Below are 26,437 nucleotides of genomic sequence, written 5' to 3'. Positions count from 1 at the left end.
TAGAAGTACGCAAGTGTTTACGATTTCTCCTGTACAAGCGATTGTTTTCTGAATCGGACCTTTGCACAATATAAGATCTCGGTTTGTCGCTGTGCTTGACAATAGTTCCTGGTTTCCATTCCTTCGAGCCGGGTAAAGGTGTCATACGCACGGCACATTTATCATTTATTGTTGGTAATTCTTTCACTCCTCTGCGTTTGTCATAATAAAACTTTTGCTTTTCTTTCTCGCGGTCAAAGTGTCTTTTTACATTCATTGAGTTGTTCATATTAGGCTTCAACACTTCTTTTGACGTAGGCAGAGTATTTCTCGGTCGTCTACCCATTAGAAGTTGGGAAGGCGACAAGTCAATTCCTTCTAATGGTGTAGTACGGTAATCTAATAGGCTCAAATGTTTGTCATCAGATTTTCTCCAGAGATTTTTAACGGTTTGTATTGATCTTTCGGCTTCACCATTTGCACTTTGAAAATGTGGACTCGATGTTTGGTGGTCAATTCCGAGTTCCTTACTGAACTTCTTAAACTCGGACGAACTAAACTGTGGTCCATTATCTGAACGTAATGTAGTTGGTATTCCATGTGTTGCAAATATGGATTTTAGCGCTTCAACTATAGCTGTAGTATTAGTTGAATTCAACGGTAACACATCAATGTACTTAGAATAATAATCCACGGTAAGTATGTAAGCTTTACTCTGAAAGTCAAACAAGTCACATCCAACTAACATATACGGTAGATCCGGGGTCGGAGTAGGTTTAAGCGGTTCAGCTGGCTGCTGATTTTGATATGACGCGCAAAGCGCACAATTTTCAATATATCGCTCATTTTGTCATGCCAAGATGAGATTTGTGTATGAGTTTTAACATGTTGTCACGCAAACTGGGCGGAATCACAATTTTAAGTCCCTTGTAAATAATTCCATCAAGAACAGATAACTGATCACGAGAATCCCAGTACTCTCGGACTTCAAACGAAGTTTCGACTTTAAGATCTGGCCATCCTTTAAGAATTATTTCATTAAGTTCAAACAATTCGGATTTCGTTGCATCCTGTATTTCGGAATATTTGTCCTTGCTGACTGATATCATGCAAATCATGTCCTGGACGATATCTCCTTCTTCAGTATTGTTTTCTACGGACAAAAATGCTCTCGATAAAGCGTCGGATATTTTCATGTCTTTTCCTTTCCGATAACACACTTGAATGTCGTACCATTGTAATTTTAACATCATTTTCTGTATACGAAGCGGTGCTGCTAATAATGGCTTTTTAAAATTTGTTCTAGCGGTTTATGGTCGTTATGTATGATAGTTTTCTTCCCAAAAATATAACAATGAAACTTCTTCGTACTGAACACTATGGAGAGCATCTCCTTCTCAATCTGTGCATAACGTTTTTCAGACTCAGATAAGGAACGAGATGCATAAGCAATAACACGGCCTTCTTGCATTAAAACGGCGCCTAGCCCTTCTTGACTAGCATCACACTTGATTTCAACAGGTTTCTTAACATCGAAAAATGCAAGAACTGGCGTTGTACTTCACAAACGCTTCAATTCATGAAAGCTCTTTTCCTGTTCGTATTCCCATATGAATAAAACATCAAATTTCAATAGTGTCCTCAACGGAGCATCCACTTGACTCAGATTTGGTATAAACTTTGAAAGGTACTGAACAAGTCCTAAGAATCTACGAACACCTTCCTTGTTTTGTGGAGCAGGCATTTCGACTACAGCCTGGATTTTAGCAGGATCCGGTAGGAGTCCTTTGTCGGTGATAACATGGCCCATGTACGCAACTTTAGCTTTTCTCACAAAGCATTTATCAAAATTTAAACGTAAGTTATGTTTAGTAGCACGTTCAACCACTTGTTTCAGAATTTTGTCATGTTCTTCCATGTTTCGGCCTGCAATAAGAATGTCATCTATAATAGCGGTAGCTCCTATTATGCCTTCGAGCATCTGATCCATAATACGCTGGTATATTTCTGGTGCGGACTTGATTCCGAAAGGTAAGCGTAACCATCTATATCGGCCAATCGGAGTATTGAAAGTTGTCAAATATGAAGACGGTTCTTCTAGTTTAATTTGTAGGAATCCAGACTTAGCATCTAGTACCGAAAATACTTTAGCATCTGGTATCAACGGTATTACGTCTTCAATTGTCTTTAACGGATAGTTTTCACGTTGAATCACTTCGTTCAGATCTTTCGGGTCGATACAAATTCTGACTTTGTCCTTTCTAAGTGCGACTACCATGGAACTGACCCACTCTGTCGGTTCTTCAACTTTTGTTATGTAACCGTTTTCTTCCATGTTTCTAAGTTCAGTTATCGCTTTTTCCTTAATAGCGGCAGGAATTCGTCTCGGTGCATGCACTACACCCTTTGCATTTTCAGCTACTGTGAGTCGATATTCACCTGGTAATGTTCCAGATGTTTTTATCAGTCCTGTTCCATATCGACAATTTCAAAAGTTTCATAAATTTCACGATCCTTGAATATAACCGGAAGTCTTATTTTACCGATCTGTTGAATCTTGTGTCCTGTGTACGATTTCAGAATTTTCTTTGAATCGATAATTTCAAACATTTTACTCTTTAATTCTAATTTATTGAGTGATTTCTTGGAAATAATACTACACTTTGCACCGGTGTCAATTCTGACCGGAAGTGCCTTGTCACCGATGTGAACGTCTACAATCCATCTATCTTCTGAGTTTCGCCAAGTCTCAGTTTTTACGGTTGATATGTATAAAAATTCATCTCCACTATCTTGACTATCACAACTGTTCTGATCTACTTCTTGAATCATGTTGATTTTTCTAAGTCTCTTTCTACAAACTTTTAACCAATGATCAGGCTTTTTGCAGTATTTACATGTTGTGCCTTTTACTGGACATCTGTTGTTTCCATGCGTTGTTCCACAATTTCCACATTTTGACTGATGATCATGATGATAGGTATCTTGTCTTCTTTTATCTTGTTTATTGTTATTTTGAGTGTTTACAGGCGGTCTACGGTATTGTTGTTTTGTACCTTTGTGATCTTTCTTTTTGTCGTAAGAGTGTTCACTGACGCGTAGAATTTCTTCGCCACGAATCATTTTGAGTTAGTTTTTGTGATAGTTCAAATTGTTGCCCAATCTCAATAGCTTTTGCTATAGTCAAAAGCCTTTGTCAAGCATTCTCTCTTGAACTTTTGAATGTTTAACGCCACTGATTACTAGATCTATCAAGATATCTTCGGTGTTTCCATAGTCACAGTCCATCAATAATAATCTGAGGTCTTTAACAAAATTATCAAAGTTCTCACCTTCAGTTTGTTTCCTTTGACATGCTTTAAATCTGGCTACACGTTTATTTGTCCTAGGGCGGATGTATGTTTCCAGTTTTCCTAGAATTATGTCGGGGTTGTCTTGCTCATTTTCTTGCCACACAAAAGTTTTGTAGACTTCACGTCCTTGTTGTCCAATCCATAGTCCTAACCAACCTGCGCGGTCAGCAGGCTCTGCCTTAACTAGGGGACCCTTGAATGTAAACTCAACATGTTGTTTGAATCTTTGAAATTCTTGGTACACGTCTGGTGCACCCCAATTTAAGGTAGATGGGGTGTCTAAATTATAATCCATAGAATCTTTTAATAATTTGCCAAAATGTAGTTCATATCCTGCTTGTTTAAAAACATTAATAAAACGAATGGGTCACCAGACTTATTTTCACACTATAGGGTGTGCAAAATTGTCAAGATTTTGTATAGATTATGCATGGAAAACCCATTTTTCCGCCATAAACACAAACAATACCATAGAATTTTGAGATAAAATATGAGAAGATAGCTCCTATATCATGCTTTCAGATAAGAAAAAGAAAAAATGGGGTCACCGGACTCGTTTTCTTGATACATGTAAAAATGGGTAAATTCCTAACACATTCTATTGTAAAAGTAACACTATCTGAATTATCTGCCCTTGCATTTGAGTTGCCTCCCCTTATTTGACAAAGTTGGAAAAAATATAATCAAACATAGGAATTCTTATATTTGTAAAATACAATAAAAAATATGATCAAACATTGCATTTTCTATATTATAATGAAAATTCTTACACATAAATTACCTACTCCTATAAAAATTTGCACATTTCATCAAAGATCTAGACCTTGTTTTCTAGTATTTCAAAATCCAAAATGGAGGAAGACACCCTATCTACCTTAATGATGGGTGTTCGAACTGAAACCCGGTTGCCATACTTGTTACTGATCAATGTCACCTGTTGTACACAAATTGTGCAATAATATTCTCTAAAATATCTTCCGGACGTTACTGCTGACAGGATTAATTGAATTGTTACTTAAATTCCGGCGTGTAATACGTCAAAACATCTGACACCATGTAATAACAACCACAGTTGAGTTGCACGTTTTATTTTTAATAAGGGCAGTTACAAGGATGGGGAAGGTAACGAAGTCACCTATGCATAAGTATTAACTACATGATATAGCATATTAATCTATTGCAATAAAAAATCATAATATCTAATAAAATTTGTAGATTTAGCTAACAAAGTCCTTATATTTGTATAAAGTAACATTCGTTTATAGTGGAACATTGTTTTAACGTTGAATAAGCTACAATTAAAAATTGCTTGCTGGTCACTCTCTGTGATTACCATTATATTACGCTGGTTCATTTCCCAATCAATCTGTCACCAAGGGAAGATAAATAAATCGATTTTCGTTCATAGTCTTTTTCAAAAATGATGAACGGTTCTTTATATTAGTTTCATTTGCGAGAGAAAGAGAGATGTATTATCATTCAATTGTTATCATGTAGTTTGCTGTTATCATAACAGCAAACTACATGATAACAATTGAATGATATTACATACCCATTATGTCTGCTATGTTTATATAGACTACACTGCATTGGCTCTGCGATTCCAGTTTCCTTCTGTCGTCGTCAGGCAAGTATAATATTACATGAACATTCCTTCTGTCATCGTTGATTGAATTTATTTCCAAAAGAAGAATCATGAAATTTATAGTAGGATAAACAAAGAAGATTAACACATACATTTTTATTTATATTCAAACCAAATTAAATCAAAATTCAAATCCCGTGTCTACTCTTACAAAAAAAATTCCTTCTGTCATCGTTGATTGAATTTATTTCCAAAAGAAGAATCATGAAATTTATAGTAGGATAAACAAAGAAGATTAACACATAAATTTTTATTTATATTCAAACCAAATTAAATCAAAATTCAAATCCCGTGTCTACTCTTAAAAAGTTTGCGTACAAGGATCTGACAACTCTCCTTTTTACTTTCTGTCCTGGTAGTTTTTACATCAGCTAATAAAAATTTAAGCTTTCAAATTTTAAAAGTGTGTATTAATCCGACAAATTAAGAGAACCTCAAAAGATCTTTAAACAGAAAGTAAAATTGAGCGTTTTCAGATCCTTATAAGCAACGTATCGACACATTTTATATGATCTTTAGGGACAGACCATTTAACTTGCAGAGGGGGAGGCATGCGCGCATTTTATTTTTATTTTTGGGAAGTGGCGCGACAAATTATTTTTTTTCAAATTTAACATTATTTTTTATGGTAAATATCCTCTGTCAAAAATTTTTTTCTCCCTTTGCTGGCCAAATTATTTATTTTCTCTATTCAGAATCAACATATTTATTTACGAAAAAAAACATTAAATCAATTTTCAATAAGGCTCTCTATAGACACAATATTAACAACATGAATAAACATAATCTACTACTACGGGTTTTTTTTTAACGACCTTGACAAAAGCCCTTGCACGGTTGATATAAACCAAATCAATCTAGCAATACATGTAATGATGAATTATAGTATAAATATTAAATTACATAAACAAATACATGAACAAAACGGATTACATGATAGTGTTTTGAGTTTTATTGTTAAAATATATAATGATTTGTAAGTATACTTGAATGACGATACATTTTTTTGATTTCTTTGGATAGTGAATTCCACACCTTTTGACCACTAAAAGAAAAGTTTGTATAATTCTGTATTTGATTTTGGAACAATACAATTATCTGAAAATGAGAGTCGAGTACTGTATGATTGTTTGCTATTTGTATTGACAAGTATTGGGGTACCAATCCATTGTTTTATTCATACATTAATAAGGACTTGTGGTATAATATTCTATTACATGTATTTACTGGAATTATTCCAGATTCTTTAAAAAGTTCAACAGATGGTTTTTGAAAATCGTGTTCATTTAAAATAATTCTAGCTTCCCTTTTTTTGTAATTTAAGCAAACTGTCGATTAAAAATGTGTTACAGTTGCCCATATTGAACAACAGTAGTCAAAATTTGGAAGAATGTATGCATTATAAAATAAAATTCTTGCATTATGATTTAAATATTTCTTGATCCTTTTTAGTAGAGCTAAAGGAAGAATTTACCTTAAAGTTTTTAATAACATATTTGATATGATCAGACCAAGACAGAGTTGCGTCCACAAAAATACCAAGGACTTGTTCACGCTGACTTTCATTAATATATTGATTATTAATGATCGAAGATATTAAAAGGTTCATTACACATAACAGAAAGTTTGTGTTTTGAACATAAACACATTTTCTTTGTTTTGGATACATTGATTAACATTTTGTTTTCATCACACCAATGAGAAATATTTTCTAACACAGTATTTAGTGTCTGGCTATACAACTTTTGTTTTTACCAGTAACAAAAATAGTACTATCATCAGCCAAAAGATCACTGTTATGATTTAGATTACACAAAGGCAAAAAATTAATGAATAATAAGAATAATATGGGACCTTAAACGAACCCTTGAGGTACACCTGTTTTTACTTTTAATACACCTGAAAAAGTATTTGAAATGTATACAACCTGCTGTCTATCAGTTAGATATGAAGTAAGCCAGTGCAGTGAAGAATAAGAAAATCTGTATTTTTGTAATTTCTGGAGAAGCAGTTTATGATGAAGAACATCAGAAGCTTTACAAAGATCCAGAAATACTGCTCCTACTAATTCGCCTTTATCAATTGCTTTTAACCATTTATCTAACAAAGTTGTCATGGCAGTTTGACAGGAATGGTTCGAACGAAAACCTGATTGCAGGACATACAACAGATTATATGTGTCCGTATAGTTCATTAAATAATTGTTTACGTGTCTCTCAAGTATTTTAGATACTAATTGTAAAAATGCAATTGGTCTGTAATTAAATACATCATTTTTTAACATTTATTTTCAAAAACTGGTATGACTTTATAGCTAGTTTGAATAATGATGGATAAACTGATTTTTTAATGCTTGAATTAAAAATTTGACATAAGGTAACTGAAATAAGATGAGAAGTAATTTTTAAAAACTTTGCACTGATATTATCAAGACTGCTTTTATTACATTACAGATGCCTGTTTCCGTTCGATTCCGTTAAATACCAATTCCTCAGAGCAATTGGTACTTTGCGGAACGGAACGGAACGGAAAAATAAATTAAAAAGTTTAAATCAGATTCAACTGGATCACTGTCTCTAATCATCGTCGGAACGGGCTGTTGAAGGCCCCTTTTTTAAAATATAATTACCGATGGAAGGAGAAAGACTTTTTGTGTAACCTGCCTTTGTGTTAAATTTTTTATTATTGATCAAGTCGAAAATGCTATCTAAAACACATACCACTAATGCAAAAAGAGGTGTCAGACAATTTTTTTTTATCATACTGCTTTAATTACATTACAGATGTCTGTTTCCGTTTTTTCCGTTAAATACCAATTCCTCAGAGCAATTGGTACTTTGCGGAACGGAACGGAACGGAAAAATAAATTAAAAAGTTTACATCAGATTCAACTTGATCACTGTCTCTAATCATCGTTGGAACGGGCTGTTGAAGGCCTCTTTTTTAAAATATAATTACCGATGGAAGGAGAAAGACTTTTTGTGTAACCTGCCTTTGTGTTAAATTTTTTATTATTGATCAAGTCGAAAATGCTATCTAAAACACATACCACTCATGCAAAAAGAGGTGTCAGACAATTTTTTTTATCATACTGCTTTAATTACATTAAAGATGTCTGTTTCCGTTTTTTCCGTTAAATACCAATTCCTCAGAGCAATTTGTACTTTGCGGAACGGAACGGAACGGAAAAATAAATTAAAAAGTTTACATCAGATTCTACTTGATCACTGTCTCTAATCATCGTCGGAACGGGCTGTTGAAGGCCTCTTTTTTTAAATATAATTACCGATGGAAGGAAAAAGACTTTTTGTGTAACCTGCCTTTGTGTTAAATTTTTTATTATTGATCAAGTCGAAAATGCTATCTAAAACACATACCACTAATGCAAAAAGAGGTGTCAGACAATTTTTTTTTATCATACTGCTTTAATTACATTACAGATGTCTGTTTCCGTTTTTTCCGTTAAATACCAATTCCTCAGAGCAATTGGTACTTTGCGGAACGGAAAAATAAATTAAAAAGTTTACATCAGATTCAACTTGATCACTGTCTCTAATCATCGTTGGAACGGGCTGTTGAAGGCCTCTTTTTTAAAATATAATTACCGATGGAAGGAGAAAGACTTTTTGTGTAACCTGCCTTTGTGTTAAATTTTTGATTATTGATCAAGTCGAAAATGCTATCTAAAACACATGCCACTCATGCAAAAAGAGGTGTCAGACAATTTTTTTTATCATACTGCTTTAATTACATTAAAGATGTCTGTTTCCGTTTTTTCCGTTAAATACCAATTCCTCAGAGCAATTGGTACTTTGCGGAACGGAACGGAACGGAAAAATAAATTAAAAAGTTTACATCAGATTCAACTTGATCACTGTCTCTAATCATCGTCGGAACGGGCTGTTGAAGGCCTCTTTTTTAAAATATAATTACCGATGGAAGGAGAAAGACTTTTTGTGTAACCTGCCTTTGTGTTAAATTTTTTATTATTGATCAAGTCGAAAATGCTATCTAAAACACATACCACTCATGCAAAAAGAGGTGTCAGACAATTTTTTTTTATCATACTGCTTTAATTACATTAAAGATGTCTGTTTCCGTTTTTTCCGTTAAATACCAATTCCTCAGAGCAATTGGTACTTTGCGGAACGGAACGGAACGGAAAAATAAATTAAAAAGTTTACATCAGATTCAACTTGATCACTGTCTCTAATCATCGTCGGAACGGGCTGTTGAAGGCCCCTTTTTTAAAATATAATTACCGATGGAAGGAGAAAGACTTTTTGTGTAACCTGCCTTTGTGTTAAATTTTTTATTATTGATCAAGTCGATAATGCTATCTAAAACACATACCACTAATGCAAAAAGAGGTGTCAGACAATTTTTTTTATCATACTGCTTTTATTACATTAAAGATGTCTGTTTCCGTTTTTTCCGTTAAATACCAATTCCTCAGAGCAATTGGTACTTTGCGGAACGGAACGGAACGGAAAAATAAATTAAAAAGTTTACATCAGATTCAACTTGATCACTGTCTCTAATCATCGTCGGAACGGGCTGTTGAAGGCCTCTTTTTTAAAATATAATTACCGATGGAAGGAGAAAGACTTTTTGTGTAACCTGCCTTTGTGTTAATTTTTTTATTAAAGTCGAAAATGCTATCTTAAACACATACCACTCATGCAAAAAGAGGTGTCAGACAATTTTTTTTTTATCATACTGCTTTAATTACATTAAAGATATCTGTTTCCGTTTTTTTCCGTTAAATACCAATTCCTCAGAGCAATTGGTACTTTGCGGAACGGAACGGAACGGAAAAATAAATTAAAAAGTTTACATCAGATTCAACTTGATCACTGTCTCTAATCATCGTCGGAACGGGCTGTTGAAGGCCCCTTTTTTAAAATATAATTACCGATGGAAGAAGAAAGACTTTTTGTGTAACCTGCCTTTGTGTTAAATTTTTTATTATTGATCAAGTCGATAATGCTATCTAAAACACATACCACTCATGCAAAAAGAGGTGTCAGACAATTTTTTTTATCATTACATTAAAGATATCTGTTTCCGTTTTTTCCGTTAAATACCAATTCCTCAGAGCAATTGGTACTTTGCGGAACGAAACGGAACGGAACGGAAAAATAAATTAAAAAGTTTAAATCAGATTCATTTTGATCACTGTCTCTAATCAAGGACGACGTGAGGTCAGTCTAGATATCATAATGCATGACTTGCAAATGCGTTAATTTCATGATAATTTATCAGGACAATCCGACATATTCATCTACAGAATATTTTCCGATGTTATACATTATTACACATTTCACCTTTGAAGATGAGATTAAGTATACATTTGTGTTATTTGTATATGGAAAACCGTAAAACACAGAAATTTTAAAGTTTGTTTTGTTTTAAAGATTTTTCGAAATTTTGATAAATGCCCCCTTTGGATACCTTAAATGTAATTCCTTTCCGTTCCGTTCCGTTCCGTTCCGTTCCGTAAAGTACCAATAGCCTTTTAAAAGAAGTGTATCAATGATTTATTTAAATAAAATTATTTAATGATAATGAGAAAAGATAAAACAATTTGCATAGCAACGAAATCAGCACCATAGCAACAAGCTCAAAAATGAAAAAAATGTGATTTTTTCAAAAGACTGAATTTTTTTTTTGCAACTGTGGAAATGAAATAGGTGTACTTTTTTTAAAGGTCCAGAATAAGATTAGAATTATTACAGAATAAAAAGTAATGATAATCATGTCTTATGGCTCCTCATTCCGTTTCACTTTTGGCTAAAATTTGGTATTTTTTTCCTTATTTTTTCAGTTTTTATCCAGTTAAAACATATATAATCCACAGATAACCTGGAGTAAAAGCATCATATTGAAAAAATACAATTTTTCTCCCCACTATTTTAGAATTAAAAAAAAAAAATCTTTGGAAAAAAGGGGGGGGGGGTAAATTTTTTTTTTTTTTTTTTTTTTTGTGGTAGGGGTCAATTTGTAACAGCATTGTGTATTGCAGGAAAGCTTAACAGAGAAGAGAGTAAATTTCTATCTTATTTTGGGGTGGTAGGGGGATGAGGACAATTTGAAACAGCGCTAGTCGATTATTTTACTTTGAGCGAAGGGGATAAAGTCACCTTGTTTCCTAGCCATGGAGTTGATAACATCATTTATCTGGATTTTCATTTTATGAAAATTTACCATTAAACATAAATTGAAATGGACTGATTTGTTTTATTTGGCATTAGAATATATAGAGATAAATAACTACATTGTATCTGAATATTTGCCTATGAAAACTGGGTTTTGATTTTGACTATTGAGATTATCTTCTACATGTAGTATTTTAAAACATGATAAATAAGTGACATGAAACAGCTAGTTTTGTGTATTTTGGCTTGTGCTTTATATGAAGATATACTTTGAATATACTGGTTGACAATAATAGGTCGTCATATTATAATTGGTGTTTATCATTGTCATTTGTTTAGTTTCTTCTATTACCCATTTGCACATTGGACTTGACCTTCTTTAAATAAGTTTTACTGTGCAAGTAGATCTATAGATGTATTTGTTTATTCCACATATGCTAGAGGTATAGGATTGAGATCTCACAACACATGATTAACCCCACCACATTTTTGCACCTATTGCAGGTCTGAGTAATATCTAGCCTTTGTTATTATTGTGTGTTTTATAATGATATTGGTTCATTAGTCATATTCATATGTTTCAGAGTTTAGTGTAATTTGCTGAACTAGTATATATTGTTGTTTTGGGTGCTTGCTAAACACAGTTTTCATGAGCAGGGTGTTCTCACCTGCTTTGGAAGACACATTAATGGTATAAGGCTGTTTTCTGCTCTCTGGTCGGGGTGTGTCTAAAAAAATTTCCATTTTTCTCCTTAAGATAGACATGGAAAATCATTAGAACTTTATAAGAACCTAAACTACAGCGTCTCAAACATATTACTCTTATACTTCTAGAAATCAACAACACAAAACTTTAGTCAAGTTTGATCTTTTATAATATGAAATTCTATTAACATATACATATGCATGTACAATGTATCACTAAATCAGGTTTTATAAATGACACCAAGAAATGACTCCAGATATATTCAATATAAATATCAAGTTTACTTTAAAAGAATCAAACCACTATACGTTTGTAAATGTATTTGGGCATGTGCACAAATTGAAAATAAAAGTGGTAGCTAGAATATAATTATTGACCCAAAAAATGTTAACTTAATTTATACTAGCATTTCATACAGTACCTGAATTTCATTTTATTTTGTAGTTGTACCCCAGAAGGATGTTTTTTTTCTCACAACAAATGAAATAAATTTTAAGGCAAATTCGCACCCACACCCCAATTATCAAAACTTTCTATTTCTGACAGTAATTAATTTGATATCTCGTTTTTTCAATAACACCATAGCACAAAAATAGTTCCTTCAAAAATGATGATTTATTATAAACAAAACTTACTTACAGGCTCGTAGCAACACATACGCCAACACCCAGTTAAGTACACATCAGAAATTTGACAAAAATAAAAGTACAAATGTATGGTAAATCAAGTAAGAATAAAGCTACTTATACATGTTAAAGTAATAAAGTAATGATTTACAGAATCAGCATGATGATTACGTTGCTGATGCAAGCAATTAAGATGTTCGAGTCCTCAATTCGTCAGACCACAATTAAAACATATATATGCAATGCCTCTTTACAACGTTTCTGAAGATTTCAAAATAGTTGATGAAATAAAATATGACATTTAAAAAAAAACAATGCTCGACGATTCATACCCTTTGAGATTTAAAGTGATTGTTTCCCTTGCTTGGTAAAAATTTTAAAAAATGAGACTCGTTCTGAAAGTTAGTATCAAGCAAAACCCACTACTCATTAGAAATTATTTTTCTCTAAATATTTTTTTTTTTCAAATTCAATCATTTTCAAAACTTTGACTGGTTACTATGGAAATAAAGATTTCTGTGAGGTACTTTTAAGCCCAAGAAAATTGTTATAATGCAGGATTTAGCACCATTTACTCCAAACTCCTGGCTAAATGACTACTTCCCCTGTGTTGAGTACACACCATCTTGGTATAGTTACGCCCCTGACTTATTTAAAAAAAATACATTGCCCCAAACAAATATGCAACACTGCTGCAGCATCCCCTATATTCTTATGGATTTTTCCTTTACAAAAAGTGTTTAAAAAAAACCCTGATTTTATCAAAAATTAATTAACAAATTTCATTGAAATGTTATACATTTATCTGTATGCACATCAACCTTATGTAAATAATTGTGTGACATTTCACAAACATCCTACCCATACTATCAGTAATAGATATTGGTGATTAGACAGATAAATGAAAAATAAAGTGGAGATTAAGATGCAGAACCATAAGCATCATAAGAGAAATACATGAATAAACCACATTTTCAAAAATATTGTCTATAAATAATACTTCATCATACATTTGTTTAAAATTTTACATTCAATCAGACATAGTAATGTTTCTTATCTCCTGATTTTCAATTTCAGCTGAAACAGCTTCTAAATCCTCATCATCTACCACGTCTACAACAACTTTAGCTGCTCTTGTTTCTGTTCTTTTTCCTGCTACAGTTAGTCTTGAGAAAAATGATGTTATTTGAGATGAATCAAGGTATTCATTCACCTGAAATCTTTTTGTACCATCTGGCAACCTAGCCTGCCGAATTTTCACAGCAGCATCACTTGCTGTTACTTTTTCACCTGTTTTTTCTCCATTTTCATACATTTCTGAAAGTAAACTCTTTAAGTCAGAGGAAAATCTAACAGCTTTCTTGTCCTTCTTTAAGGCCCATCCCTTTGACAAAATAGTTAGCGGACTGGACTGAATTCTAGAAGATGCTCCCTCAGAGGTTGTTCTCACATCTGTGGATACATCATTACATAATTGTATCCAACGAATCTTAATTTCATCATATGTGGATTTCCTTTCTAACTTGAATTCATGCCTACCAAGTAACAAATGAATTTCTAGTGAATGGTGCTTCATATACACTTTAGTGCATCCTGTTATTGGGCACTTAAACATGTACGAAGATTCATTTGTTACCTGTGGATTTCCTTCACATAGAGAATCACTTGAAGCTAGATCTGCAGGTTGATTGTCATTTTGGATAGTGTTGCTGCTAGTTTTGATGTTTCCACTTTTCTCGGAACCAGAAAAATCCTCCTCAATGATGATTCCTGTACTCTTTTGCTCACAGGAATATGTCTGCAACTAAAACAAATATAAATGTAATTTAATATGTAAATGAAGTTAAAATACATAAAGATTGTGTCATGGGAAACAGATTTCTTTCAGTCCAGTCAAACTAAGTTTGAACCTCAAACTAATTGCAACAGAAAATGTTTTAGTTCTAATCTACTAATATAGCATTAAGTCCCAAATAAACACAAACAAAAATGTGTCCATGGTACTCGGATGCCCCACTTGCACTATCATTTAATATGTTCAGTGGACCTTGAAATTGGGGTCAATACCTTAATTTGGCATTAAAATTAGAAGGATCATATCATAGGGAACAAGTGTACTAAGTTTCAAGTTGATTGAACTTCAACTTCACCAAAAACTACCGTGACCCAAAACTTTAACCTGAAGCCGCACAAATAGACGAACAGACTAACGAACAAACGGACAGACGGATGCACTAACCAGAAAACATAACGCCCTCTACTATCATTGGATGGGCATAAAAAAGTCCCATAAAACATAACTTGAGGAAAACTCAAATTTGAATTTTATTTTCTTATGGAAATTAACATTGAAAAGGGTGATAGCTCTGCACAAATGAGTCTTTTGTTGTAAGTTTTTGGTTGATTTTCTAAATAATGCTGAAGATTACAACTTAAAAATCTTCTGTTGCATATACTTCAAGGTTAGGGTCAATTTTAAGCTAGATTGACTGGACTCTTTGTTTGTAAATATACAGCGACAGTAAAAGTGACATCCAATCTTGAATTTAATCTGTGTTTGGTATTCTTAAAATATAAGTAAAATTATATAAGATTCATAACATATGGTAATGATGGTTGAGGCAAATTAAAGTTGAATCAGTTCATTTTTGGATATTCTTGTATGTACAGAATGGTAAGGGTAAAACCTAAATATGAAGTATGAATATGTTGATACTTCACATTTGTACAATTACATGTACATGGTAACTATCAACAATTAATATTATAAATAAACTGTTGAGGTCATGATCGTTAAGACTTTTACATATTTTATATATATATATATATATCCATATTATGCGGTATGGGCTTTGCTCCTTGTTGAAGGCTGTACAGTAATCTATAGTTGTTAATTTCTGTGTCATTTGGTCTCTTGTGGAGAGTTGTCTCATTGGCAATTATACCACGTCTTCTTTTTTATATGGCCATGATCTGGTTTGGTTTCACTTATCTTAGACAACTGATAAATGATGATATAAACAGGTATATGATTATATGTGTCTACTTATTTTGGACATATACAAATATTAACATTTGATATTTTTTTTCCTGTTCCAATGTCATAGGCTTTCCAGACAGTTATGCTTCCATCTTCATGCAGCTTCAAGTTACTAATTTGGCTGACACCCTTCCATTTATGGCTCTTTATCTGATGGTTTGACGTGTCTATTTTTGCAACAGCTAACTGACATCCTGTGACAGCCTTCCCACTGCAAATTGCAGCTCTCATGTCGTTTGCAGTTTGAATGTTGCCACCACTAGCTACAAACGTCCTCATCTTGCACCTCATGTGAGCTATCTTACTATCACAATATGACTTTCCTGACTGTCTTTCACTATAATTGTAACTACTGATCCTAACACCTGAAAAATAAAAGGGTTTATATATTTTATGTCTCATATTCTTGCAGTTAAATATGAGCTTAGCATGGAATGGCCTTTAGTTATTTATCAGGTGTATAAATAATTATGTGCCATGAACATCTAAATAATATCATTTCAATCAAAAAATATAACATACAAAAAATGCAATAACATTTACAATCTCCTTTTTACTTATTTTCTTTTGAAAGTATTTACAAAAAAAGAATGTTTGCATTATTTTCTCATTTTCCCCCAAATATACTGAATAAAAATTACTTAGTTTTTGAGGTCATATATAATTTCAGCTCAACAAAGTTCAACCTTAAAATCAATGAACCATAAAATAAAGATCATGTGACAGTCCTATTTTAACACTAGTTATTAGTACAAAATGTACATTATAATATCTTCAACGCAACTACATGCACATTCATAAAGTTGAAGCCAAGTGGTTAGAGATCTTATAACTGAAGTCGTATTTTCAGAAACTGAAATGAAAATAACGTTACGTCATTGGTTGAATTTCAATTGTTTAGAACGTTTTTAACCAATCACAAAATTGTGGTGTACGTTTTTCATATATTACCCATAATGCATTAGATTCTGAAATGGCGAAGTGACCAGGCTAATTGACTTAGATAGAACAGGAAAAAACCCTTTTACCCATATCATTAAACTTTAACTTACAAAATTAATTTCATTCAGTGCCTAATTTCCAGATAAATCTGTTGGAATCTGGAACAGCCGTAAGATGTAATTCATATATACAAATTTTGTTCAATAACACCTAAATACACTTACCTGTTCGTTCACTTATTCCATTCAATGACAACCAGAAGTGACCACAATGGTAGCAACCAGCATTATCTGATCTAACAGACACTTCCTTTAATGACGGTATGACTGATTTCATATGAGAAATTAGGTGTTCCATTATTGATGCAACTGTGAACCAATCCTGCTTCACAGAGTGAAAGCAATGGACAAACGTGTTATGCTGAAAAAAATTGAACATAATTATAATTATTATTGATTATAAAATATTTGAATGTGACTGGTTGTAAATTAAATTATGATTTTATTGTTGTATTCCCAGAACTACTGAAGATTGTATGGTAATAAAATTATCTTGCTGTCCACTAGTTTAATAGAATGGTTCCCTGATGATATATAAATTCAAATTGAAATGTTTGTAGAATGCCTATGATCACTTCCTATAAGCTAACTTTTGTTTGTTCACTTTATTCGTTTAATGATCGTAATTACTTTTTTTAAGCATTTCCTGTAATTGCAATAAATAATTCTGTAGGGTTTATCAGTTTTTGAAGGATTGCAAATAAAAACAAACACAGGATTTCTAAATTTACAGTACTTGTGTTTAATTACAAAAGTTTAAGGAGTAGTGTATTGATTCAGTGGAACATGTATACTTCACAATACTTCACATTTACAAATAGTTTAATTTTTGGTTGTAATGTCTGATTGGCTGACAGTGTTTTGTTTATCATCTCATCGACATAAGTATGTCATGTGACTGGGACGTCATTAACAGTTTTTCAGGACTTTAGTTGGTTTAAATAGAATTAAGAACTCTAAAATTATCAGGAATGACTGTATAATTTTTTTAAAGCTATTCTAAATAACATAAAAAAAGGGTGCACACTTTAAAATATGTGGGTTATTTAGTGTGCACCACATTTTTAATGTTATTTCTTCATAGACAAACAATATTACAGTAATTCCTAAAAAAAGATCACATTAGGTACATGTATAAATAATACCTTCAAGTTTTGATCACAATCTTTGAAAATTGCCACAGCAACATGCCATGAAAGTCCTTTCTGCCCAAAGAAGTCTGTCATCTTTTCTCTATGAAGTGCCGGTAGAAATTTCATAGCCCAGTCTATTACAATTACAGCAGAGTTTTCATTTAGATCATCAAATATTTTGGTTCTAGCTTCATCTTGATTTACAGTTTTTAATAGATGGGCTTTCCAAAGTTCTATTTTGTAGCTACATGCCTCCAAATCTCTTAAATGTTCTTCTTTTTCTTCATTTGTTAGCTCTGTTGATCAATAAGAGATATATAAAATTAAATTTAACATATGATATGTGCTTCACACACACCAAATATTTCATTAAATCCAGTAGCATTTTTATACACTGTCATATGTCCAACATATTTATATTCATTTTGCTTTTATGCTTTTATAACTTATAATAATATATATAATATTTCAGCTTATCTCATTGTTATCTTTAAAAAAAAAACATATATACATCATACATGTATGTCATTGAATGTATATAAATACAAATTTGTATTGCTTGGTCGTATATTTTTTGGTACATAAACATGATAAATTAAATCAGACTGACATTTGTTTTCTCAATTGAACTGTTTTTGCAAATTTATGAGAATAAATTAGTTAAATTTACCAGTATCTACGGTATCAAAAAGTCTCTTGTTTAGGTTTAGCTAGTATAACTTCTTTAGAGTCATGACAGTCAAATTGGATAAGGCTGTTTAGTTTTGCTGATTGATGTTTACTTCATTTTGATTGTCAAGAAGATGTTAATCTAACTTATCAGCACAGACCACTGGCAATCACCATAATTCACAGTAAATCACTCCACACCAGTGATAGTGACTTTTTCCCCCTTGTGTGTAAATGTACTATCGATGTTACTGTAAATTCAGGAATTATTGTGTACATTTATTTTTTAGATTTTGTAATTTAAGATTAAAATTCTATTTTAATTTTTGTGATATTGAAAAAAAATCCTGTTTAATTTAAAAAAAAAATCAGACTGTGATTTTAAATTATTTCAATTATAACCTGGTCACATTTTTGCAATGTAGTAAACACATTTCAGAATTACAGTAATTCATTGTAAGTCATGTGTACTTGAAACTCTTTTTTAACTTTTCACTTACCTGAAGTATTATTCACTCTGTCGATCAACATTTGCAAGACATCAGGTAGCAGGTTACATCTGTCACACACTAGATCATGAAGGTGGTCACACTCTACAGCATACTCTTTCTCCTTTGTATCACTTAATGCCCAGTTAATGCAGTGATCAGCACATCTATCATTCTTCTGTACATGGAGCTTATAGTCTGTTTTCAGGTAGATTTTACTTTTTTTTAGCTTTGACAATATTTCATCTGAATCATCTCTGTCTAATACCTCCATGTTTACCAATTCTTTTGTTACATTAATCAAAAGGTCAAATGCTGTGTTTCCATCTGCAGCAATATTATCAAGTCCACGTAAGTTTGTCTTTTTGGCAGCTGAACATGAAGATAAAATTTTGAACAGTGTTGAAGAAGACAGTGGAGAGAAGTCTTGCTCCTTGCAAATGGTTGTATACATATTGACTAACTCAGAGTTACATGAGGTTCTTATGACTTGTGGAATAGATACAGTCTCTTGTTCTAGTTTCACTGTTCTCATTCCAAATGATGACACCTGTATAAACTGATGATAAAAAAAAAAATCCAAAGCATGTTCCAGTTTAACAGGATCCATTCTCAATCTGTGCAGTTTTTCTTTTGCATCTACACTGAAACTGCCCGGCCCATTACTATAAAACTGAAAATGCCTTCTGGCTTGATCTATACGCCATACTGTAAGTCCAGGTATCAAATTCTGCAGTTGTGTTTTTGAGTATTTATTTGCAATCATTGAGAGCAGCTGTAACTTTTCATTATTTTTATCTGAACTGTTATAAAGCTTTACAATCATTTGAGTCAGCTGACTATCTGTATCTTCATTGTTACTGACTTGTGAAGTTATATGCTTGAAAAGCTTACTGCTTTGGCCTGGTGCTATACATTCAATCAATGCATCAATACCTTGAACTGCTTTTCTTTTATACAGCCTTACTGTCCTGCTGCTTGCATCCTCTATTGGAGTTTTAAGCTGGCTTTTCAAAGGGCTGATTTATCCTTTTCCAAGTATTTGTAAAGCCTCATTTAAACTTTCAATTGATGGCTTGCATAAGGCATCACTCCAGTTTGACACTTGAGAATCAAAATCTTCTATTGTTGATTGAGATTGATCCATATCAAATAACTCAGAATGATGATCACCCTGAAATGTAGAAAAAAAAAACATGTGAACGTATGATCTACTGGAAGTTGTTGAGTGACAGTAATAGATGACTTATAATAAAAATTAAGCTTAAAACTAAATCCAGAAATCCTTGTGTTGTTGTTCATGAGAAGATGTGATGAAAATTTTTAACTTTGCTATAAAGCTATCATGTGCAAGAAATTATACAAGTTTTTCTTACTTTGACCCCTTGTTCTTAAACTGTGTGAACTTTAAATCAAAACCTTTAAACCTTCCTTGTGTGGTTTCAAACCTTGATTTCAATTTCATAGAGATCCAGTAACTTAAACTAAAGTTATTGTCAGGAAATTTAGTTTCTTCCGATGATGCTGATGTTGATGACGACAACGTGATACCAATATACGGCCTTAAAATTATTGATGGTGGTATAAAAACTTTCGATAATAAAGATAGTATTTCTTTATTATCTAATCTTATATGATCTGATTTAATTTCATATATTATAATTTATGGACTCTGAAATATAGCTTATTTTTTCTTAATTTAAACCAAAATTAAATGGTGCTTCTACAGACATAATAATAATTTGGTTATTTGGCCAAATTGTGATATTTGACAGCAGTGTTGTGATTGACACAGAACTGTACTAGATCAAGAAATTGACAGTAATACAGCCTCTTTATGGTTTACTTTTACAAATTTGACTTGGATAGAGAATTATCTCATTGGCACTCATACCACATCTTCTTTAATATATATCTAGTTGATTTTATTTAGATTGTAGGTTGCAAATTATTTTGTTCACCTCCGATACATGTACATGCATGTACATGTAACAATTAAAAGTATTTTTCTCTCATTTTTATATTTGCAAAATGATTACTTTTTTAAGAGCCTTTACTTTAGAACCTATATGGCTAAGAAATTGTACAGCTTAAATAATTTGTGACAAATGATGATAAAGGGCACAATGAAATGGGAACCAAGAAGTTTATATTTTGACCATATATGGTTATATGTCTAAAACTATTTTGACCTCGCAAAGACCAGGAACAGACGTATTGAATATGTCAAAGGCCAAGAGTATATTTGTTTATTTGTTTATTTGTTTCTTTGTACTTTTTTTTTAAATTCCTTTTTATTTTGATTTTTCAGGAATTGATTATTTAAACTGTTTTAATTTTTTTATCCTTTTGTCCATACTTTCAGGAGCTTGCTATTGTGTTATATGAATTAATCCTTCTAAATGGCATATCTGTCATTTCTGACAGCTATTGTTCTTATGTTTACCTTCTGTGTCCTTGGTCTCAGTGAATATGAAGCTTCCTGGTCTAAACTTTCTACATCTTCTTTATCAATACAGTCCTGTAAAATAAAATTTCAAATATTATTATGTGTATACATATTGTTTAAAGTCAAAGAGTAGAAATAAGTAAGCCACCTGACCACTTGTGCCATAGTGTTATGTTGCCCCCCCCCTCCCCCCCCCCCCCTTATTTCATAGACTGCTTGCATTTGAAGAATTCTCAAATCAGAATCAGACTTTTCTAGAAAATTGCAATCATTCATGACTATCTCAGGCTGTAACAAGAGATTTATTTAAAGACCAGGTTTAAAAAAAAACAGATTGTAATACTAGTATTGACCAGGCTTACAAGCAGTACTTATTGGTCACATTATCATAGAGAGGAAATTAGTGTTACAAAAGGTGTTACACACTAAAATGTCTTGTTTACTTTACTAACCAAGCCAAGAAGTCTACACACAAATATTTCCCAACTTCATGTACTACATTATATAGCCAAAAGACCAATAATGGCTATATTCTGACATTTTTTTTTGGTGTCTAACTAAAAATTTTCAAATATGTACCATTCCAAATTAACTTCAGTATTGGCTTTGCTCGTTGTTGAAGGCCATACAGTTACCTGCAATTGTTAATTTCTGTGTCATTTTGGTACCTTGTGGAGAGTTGTCTCAGTGGCAATCATGCCACATATTCTTTTTTTAATTTTTTACTATTCCATGTATTCTAGTGGCTAATGGTGTAGACTGATCATGATATATGGTTGTTTGTTAAAATGTTATTCTACATCAAATAAACATAATCAATGATCAAGGTAAAGGAGGTAATGGTCAGATGATCTGTACCAGACAAAAATGCACATTTTGCAATTCCATACAAAAAATTTAATTCAACCAGTATTTTTAAATTACTACTAGACCATGAAATAAGGTTAAAGTCCTGTATAACACAACAAACAGACAAAATGAATATATTTCATTTGTATTTTGATCATATTGCAATTTAAAAACATTGTTCAATGGTAAGACAAATGTTTATAAACTTACTGGACTGACATTTTCTAGTTCTATCTGCTCCTCATTGTACTTTCCATTTAAGATTATAAAGCATGAACTACATACGCCTGAAATATACATGAAGGCAAACAAATACATTAATGCATCTACATTTATATATGATATAGACAACTGTTGTACATGTATAACAAATTCTGCAGTTGTTTAAATTACAATTCATTTTTCCTTTGGAAACTTTTTGTAACAGTAATGCTAAACATCAGCATTATACATGTGTTGTATACAATACCAACTTCTAAGAGACCCAGAAATATACTATTTCAGCATATTGAAATTGTTAATGGAATAAAATGGGAAAACTTGGACATATATTTAAACAAATCAAATAAAATGGTTTTGTTGTGTGACCTTTAAACTACTTATCTTTGAGTCATTTGAACTCTGGTTGATAGTTGTCTGAATGTTAGTTATACTACACCTCCTTATATTTATTTTGTAGTCAAACAGGAATGTTCTCCTGGGTTTGGGGGTTGCTTCCTAGACTCTTAGAATGTTAAAAATCCATTTCAAAATGTCTTGCTTGTCAATTTAGTACAAACTAACATGATTAACTGTAAACATGTTCTTGTCCTTATATATACATGTCATTTTTGCTACTGGACATCAAACCTCAAACCTGTATGATGTATGATAAGAAGAAATCATGTATTCCAATTCAGACAAAGTACAAAGACCATGCTTAGACTAAATCACTTTAAATGTACATGTACATGCATCACCCATTTTTGCAGTCAACCATTCATACTGGTTTGATTTATAATCAGTTTAATTTATCCAGCAATATAACTTGAATATAATTTACCTGCTCCAACAGGAATAAAGATGCCTTCTCTGATGAATAAATATCTGCTCAATTTGGTTATCACCATTTTAGTCACTTTCTTACTTCCTTTATGCTCTGGATTGGCACAAGATCTTGCTGGTTTCCATAACAACCCTAAATTGTACCTATGTACAGGGCACACCTTCAAGTCTGGTTGAAAGCTACATATATCAGATAATTTTTTTTAAAGAAAAATCAAACTTGGCTTTAACATTGTAAAACAACAACTTAACATCATTTTTTTGTTCATTATGTACTGCTGTAATGACTGTTGATGACAATTTTCATGTTCACAAAAAAATAACAACACCTGTAGTATGATTATCAACCTCATTATGCATGTCAGCAAATGCATAGTAAAAATCATTTACCTTTGTTCATGTGTTCCTGGTCACTAGGCATGCAAATGTAAACATTCTTCCAAATTTGCTTTAGACTCAAAAATATAAATCTCATTCTGTCTATCAAGAATAGTTATTATCCCTACATCCAGGGTCACGTTTTACATACAAGTAGATGAAAACAAAATTGTTTGGCATATTTTAAATTTGTTAAAAATGGATGCTACTGTAGTTATAAACTATATATCATGATGTATACATGTTTCCTATCTTTTCTGAGTATTAATGCTTATCAATATATCAGCTGCTAATTATTTATGTTCTAAATTTGAACCATTCTAAGCCAACATTTGTTTACTATTCATACATGTAACACAGCCTGTAACAGGTATCACTATAAGCATAAACAAAAGTATACCATACTATATATAAAAAAAGGGGGGGGGGGGATTTTTTTTGAGAAGTTCAAAAAATCTTAAGAGCTTTAACTGAAAGGAGATAGTAATAAGCATCAATTATAACGTTTTTTAAAGTGAGAATAATTATTTTCTTACCTGAAAAGTCCACATCTGTATGATATGAGGTGTCCTTCACTTGATACATCTGCCTCCCATTTCGATTGGTGGCCACTTGGCAACTTGCCAGACTTTAAATGATTTTCAATGTTTTTGTTACATTCCGAAAGTTTCACATATTCTTTTTCTCTGGAAAATGTAGCAGAAAACCCACACTTCCCCCCAGTAAACTTCTGCAATGGACAATGTGTCGTCTGTATATCAACATTGGCAGCCATTGAAATACGCCCTCTATGTAAACATTCTTCTAAGGGAGGTAATTGTGATAATTCCACTGATGATTAATTCAATATTCTGAGGTCTTATATTTCATATTTCACGATCATTATCATTACTTTTTTTTCTTTAAACTTAAAAAAGTATTGTTTTTCTTATATATACAGAGTATAACTTTCTTATTAACAGTTGCAAAAAAAATTGGAAATGAACAAAGTGGGTCACATTACTATGCATGTATAGTACTCTGAAATGGACAGTAATGGGAAATTTAGACCAAAAAATTTCACAAACATCATTTTTAAGATTTTTTTTTTTTTTTGTATTTCTAAAAATAATAAAGGAAGTCAATTCCCAAAAATAAAGAACTTTGGAAATTTTTACTTTACCACCCTTTGTTATACGACTGCATGGTCCTTAGGAAGAACTATACTTAATAACGTGTTGTTTTCAATATTTTTTATCAAATGTCTGCAAACGTATATGCCTTCAGAAAATTCCTAGTTTGACGAAAATTTAAATTTGCGGTGCACCTACACCCACAAAATCCAGTATGTGTATCCAACGAATATTTTATAAATTGATAAATGTAAACCCATCCTGAATGAGGACCAATCAGTATGTCTATTGGGATTTCCTCTCTGAAATCAATTTACATTCATTGAAACATTTGCCACTGGACGTTAAGCAACCAACAATCAATCAATTTAAGGCAACAAACAAATATTGTGTATCTGATATATACACAACACAACAGACCCTAATTTTTACCCCAGACAACAAAGGTTTTACTTAAGATTTTAAAATTAACTTGTGCCCCTGCTGTGTATAGTCAGTCACTTCGTTGTAAGATATCAAGCAAGTCTTGTTTGGTTGAATTGTATAATCGAAGTGAGGTTTCCGGTCTTGCGCATGGTGACGTGATTGTTCCTCCGTGATCGAAAACCTTCAGATTGAACTTTACCTTTCTCCACTCCATTTTCTTTGGAAAAGTTTCAAAATATTTATTTGAATCCTGATCCTTAATGTGTGGTAAAACAACACTTAAATGTAACACACACAGAAAAGGACCAAGCATCAGACAAATTTTCACGAGGATAACATATAAAACATCAAAACCAAATTCATGATTTTGGGATAGACAAGTACCGTGCCACGTCTTATCGCAATGCGAATTTACACTCAAAAGTAAGAAAAAACAAACTACGCAACGTTAAAATGTTATACACACAGAAACGAATAATAATATAACAATGGCCATATTACTAACTTGGTACAGGACATTTTTAAAGGAAAAAAATGTTGGGTTGAACCTGGTTTTGAGGCATGCCAATCCTTGCACTATAATGGCAATGTTAAAATATAACATTGCAATAACAACTTTATATTACATGACTACAATACAAATAAATAGGAGAACGTATTTGACAAAGAAACACGTGAATAAAAAAGCATCAAGTTTAAAATTCAAAACGTCAAAAACGCGCATAGTCCACACAAGACTCACCAGTGACGCCCAGATATAAAAGATCGAAAGTGAAAAATTGAAACACAATTTATCGGTGTTGCCAGCGTTGTGAGGGCTCATACAGAAGGAATTACAAATTATCCAGTTTCCCAAACCTTTAAATTCAGTGGAAAATTTTGCTAAGAAATTGATTGCAGTTTAATGTGATGGTGCCCGCGCCATGGTAGGTTAAAAATCTGGGATTGCCACACTTCTTCGTCAGGAATAACCAGCCCTTATTACCTTATTCTGCATGGCCCAAAAACTAGAATTAGCCATTAAAGATGTAGCCAAAAAACAACAATTGTTCAACAAAGCTTAAAATATATACTGTTATAGAAACAGTTACCTATCTTATGATTTTTTAATCAATGTTGAGAAATGTAAACATGCATATGACCTTTTATTTGTTGGCGTGTTCAGTTAGATAAGAGGCCATGCTTAAATCAGAGTACCAAAGAATAGTCTGTATTCTATACAGGTGGGAGATTAGAAGTTTACAAAAATGAGTTACATGATGTACAAAAATTAAGAGTTTCAAGTTTCGCCTTTTAATGACAAACAGGTGGTTTTAAAAAAGAAATGTAAAGAATTATTTAAACATTTGATCGTGAAATATGAAAATAATAATCTGAACGC

At 32.2% G+C, this 26,437-nt stretch overlaps 1 protein-coding gene across 1 annotated transcript; it reads right to left on the bottom strand.

The window, feature by feature from the left end:
• Positions 1–13,497: 13,497 nt before the first annotated feature.
• LOC139494146 (uncharacterized) lies at positions 13,498–19,969 on the bottom strand. The gene is made up of 5 exons (XM_071282322.1): positions 18,811–19,969; positions 17,654–17,937; positions 16,674–16,869; positions 15,541–15,872; positions 13,498–14,271 (listed from the first exon to the last, which is right to left on the bottom strand). The coding sequence occupies exons 1-5, from the start codon at positions 19,622–19,624 to the stop codon at positions 13,498–13,500; spliced, it is 2,400 nt and encodes a 799-aa protein (XP_071138423.1). The 5' UTR covers positions 19,625–19,969.
• Positions 19,970–26,437: the final 6,468 nt, after the last annotated feature.

This window comes from Mytilus edulis, chromosome 11 (assembly GCF_963676685.1).
Source record: "Mytilus edulis chromosome 11, xbMytEdul2.2, whole genome shotgun sequence".
NCBI lineage: Eukaryota > Metazoa > Mollusca > Bivalvia > Mytilida > Mytilidae > Mytilus > Mytilus edulis.
This window is presented reverse-complemented; position numbering and strand designations above follow the sequence as displayed.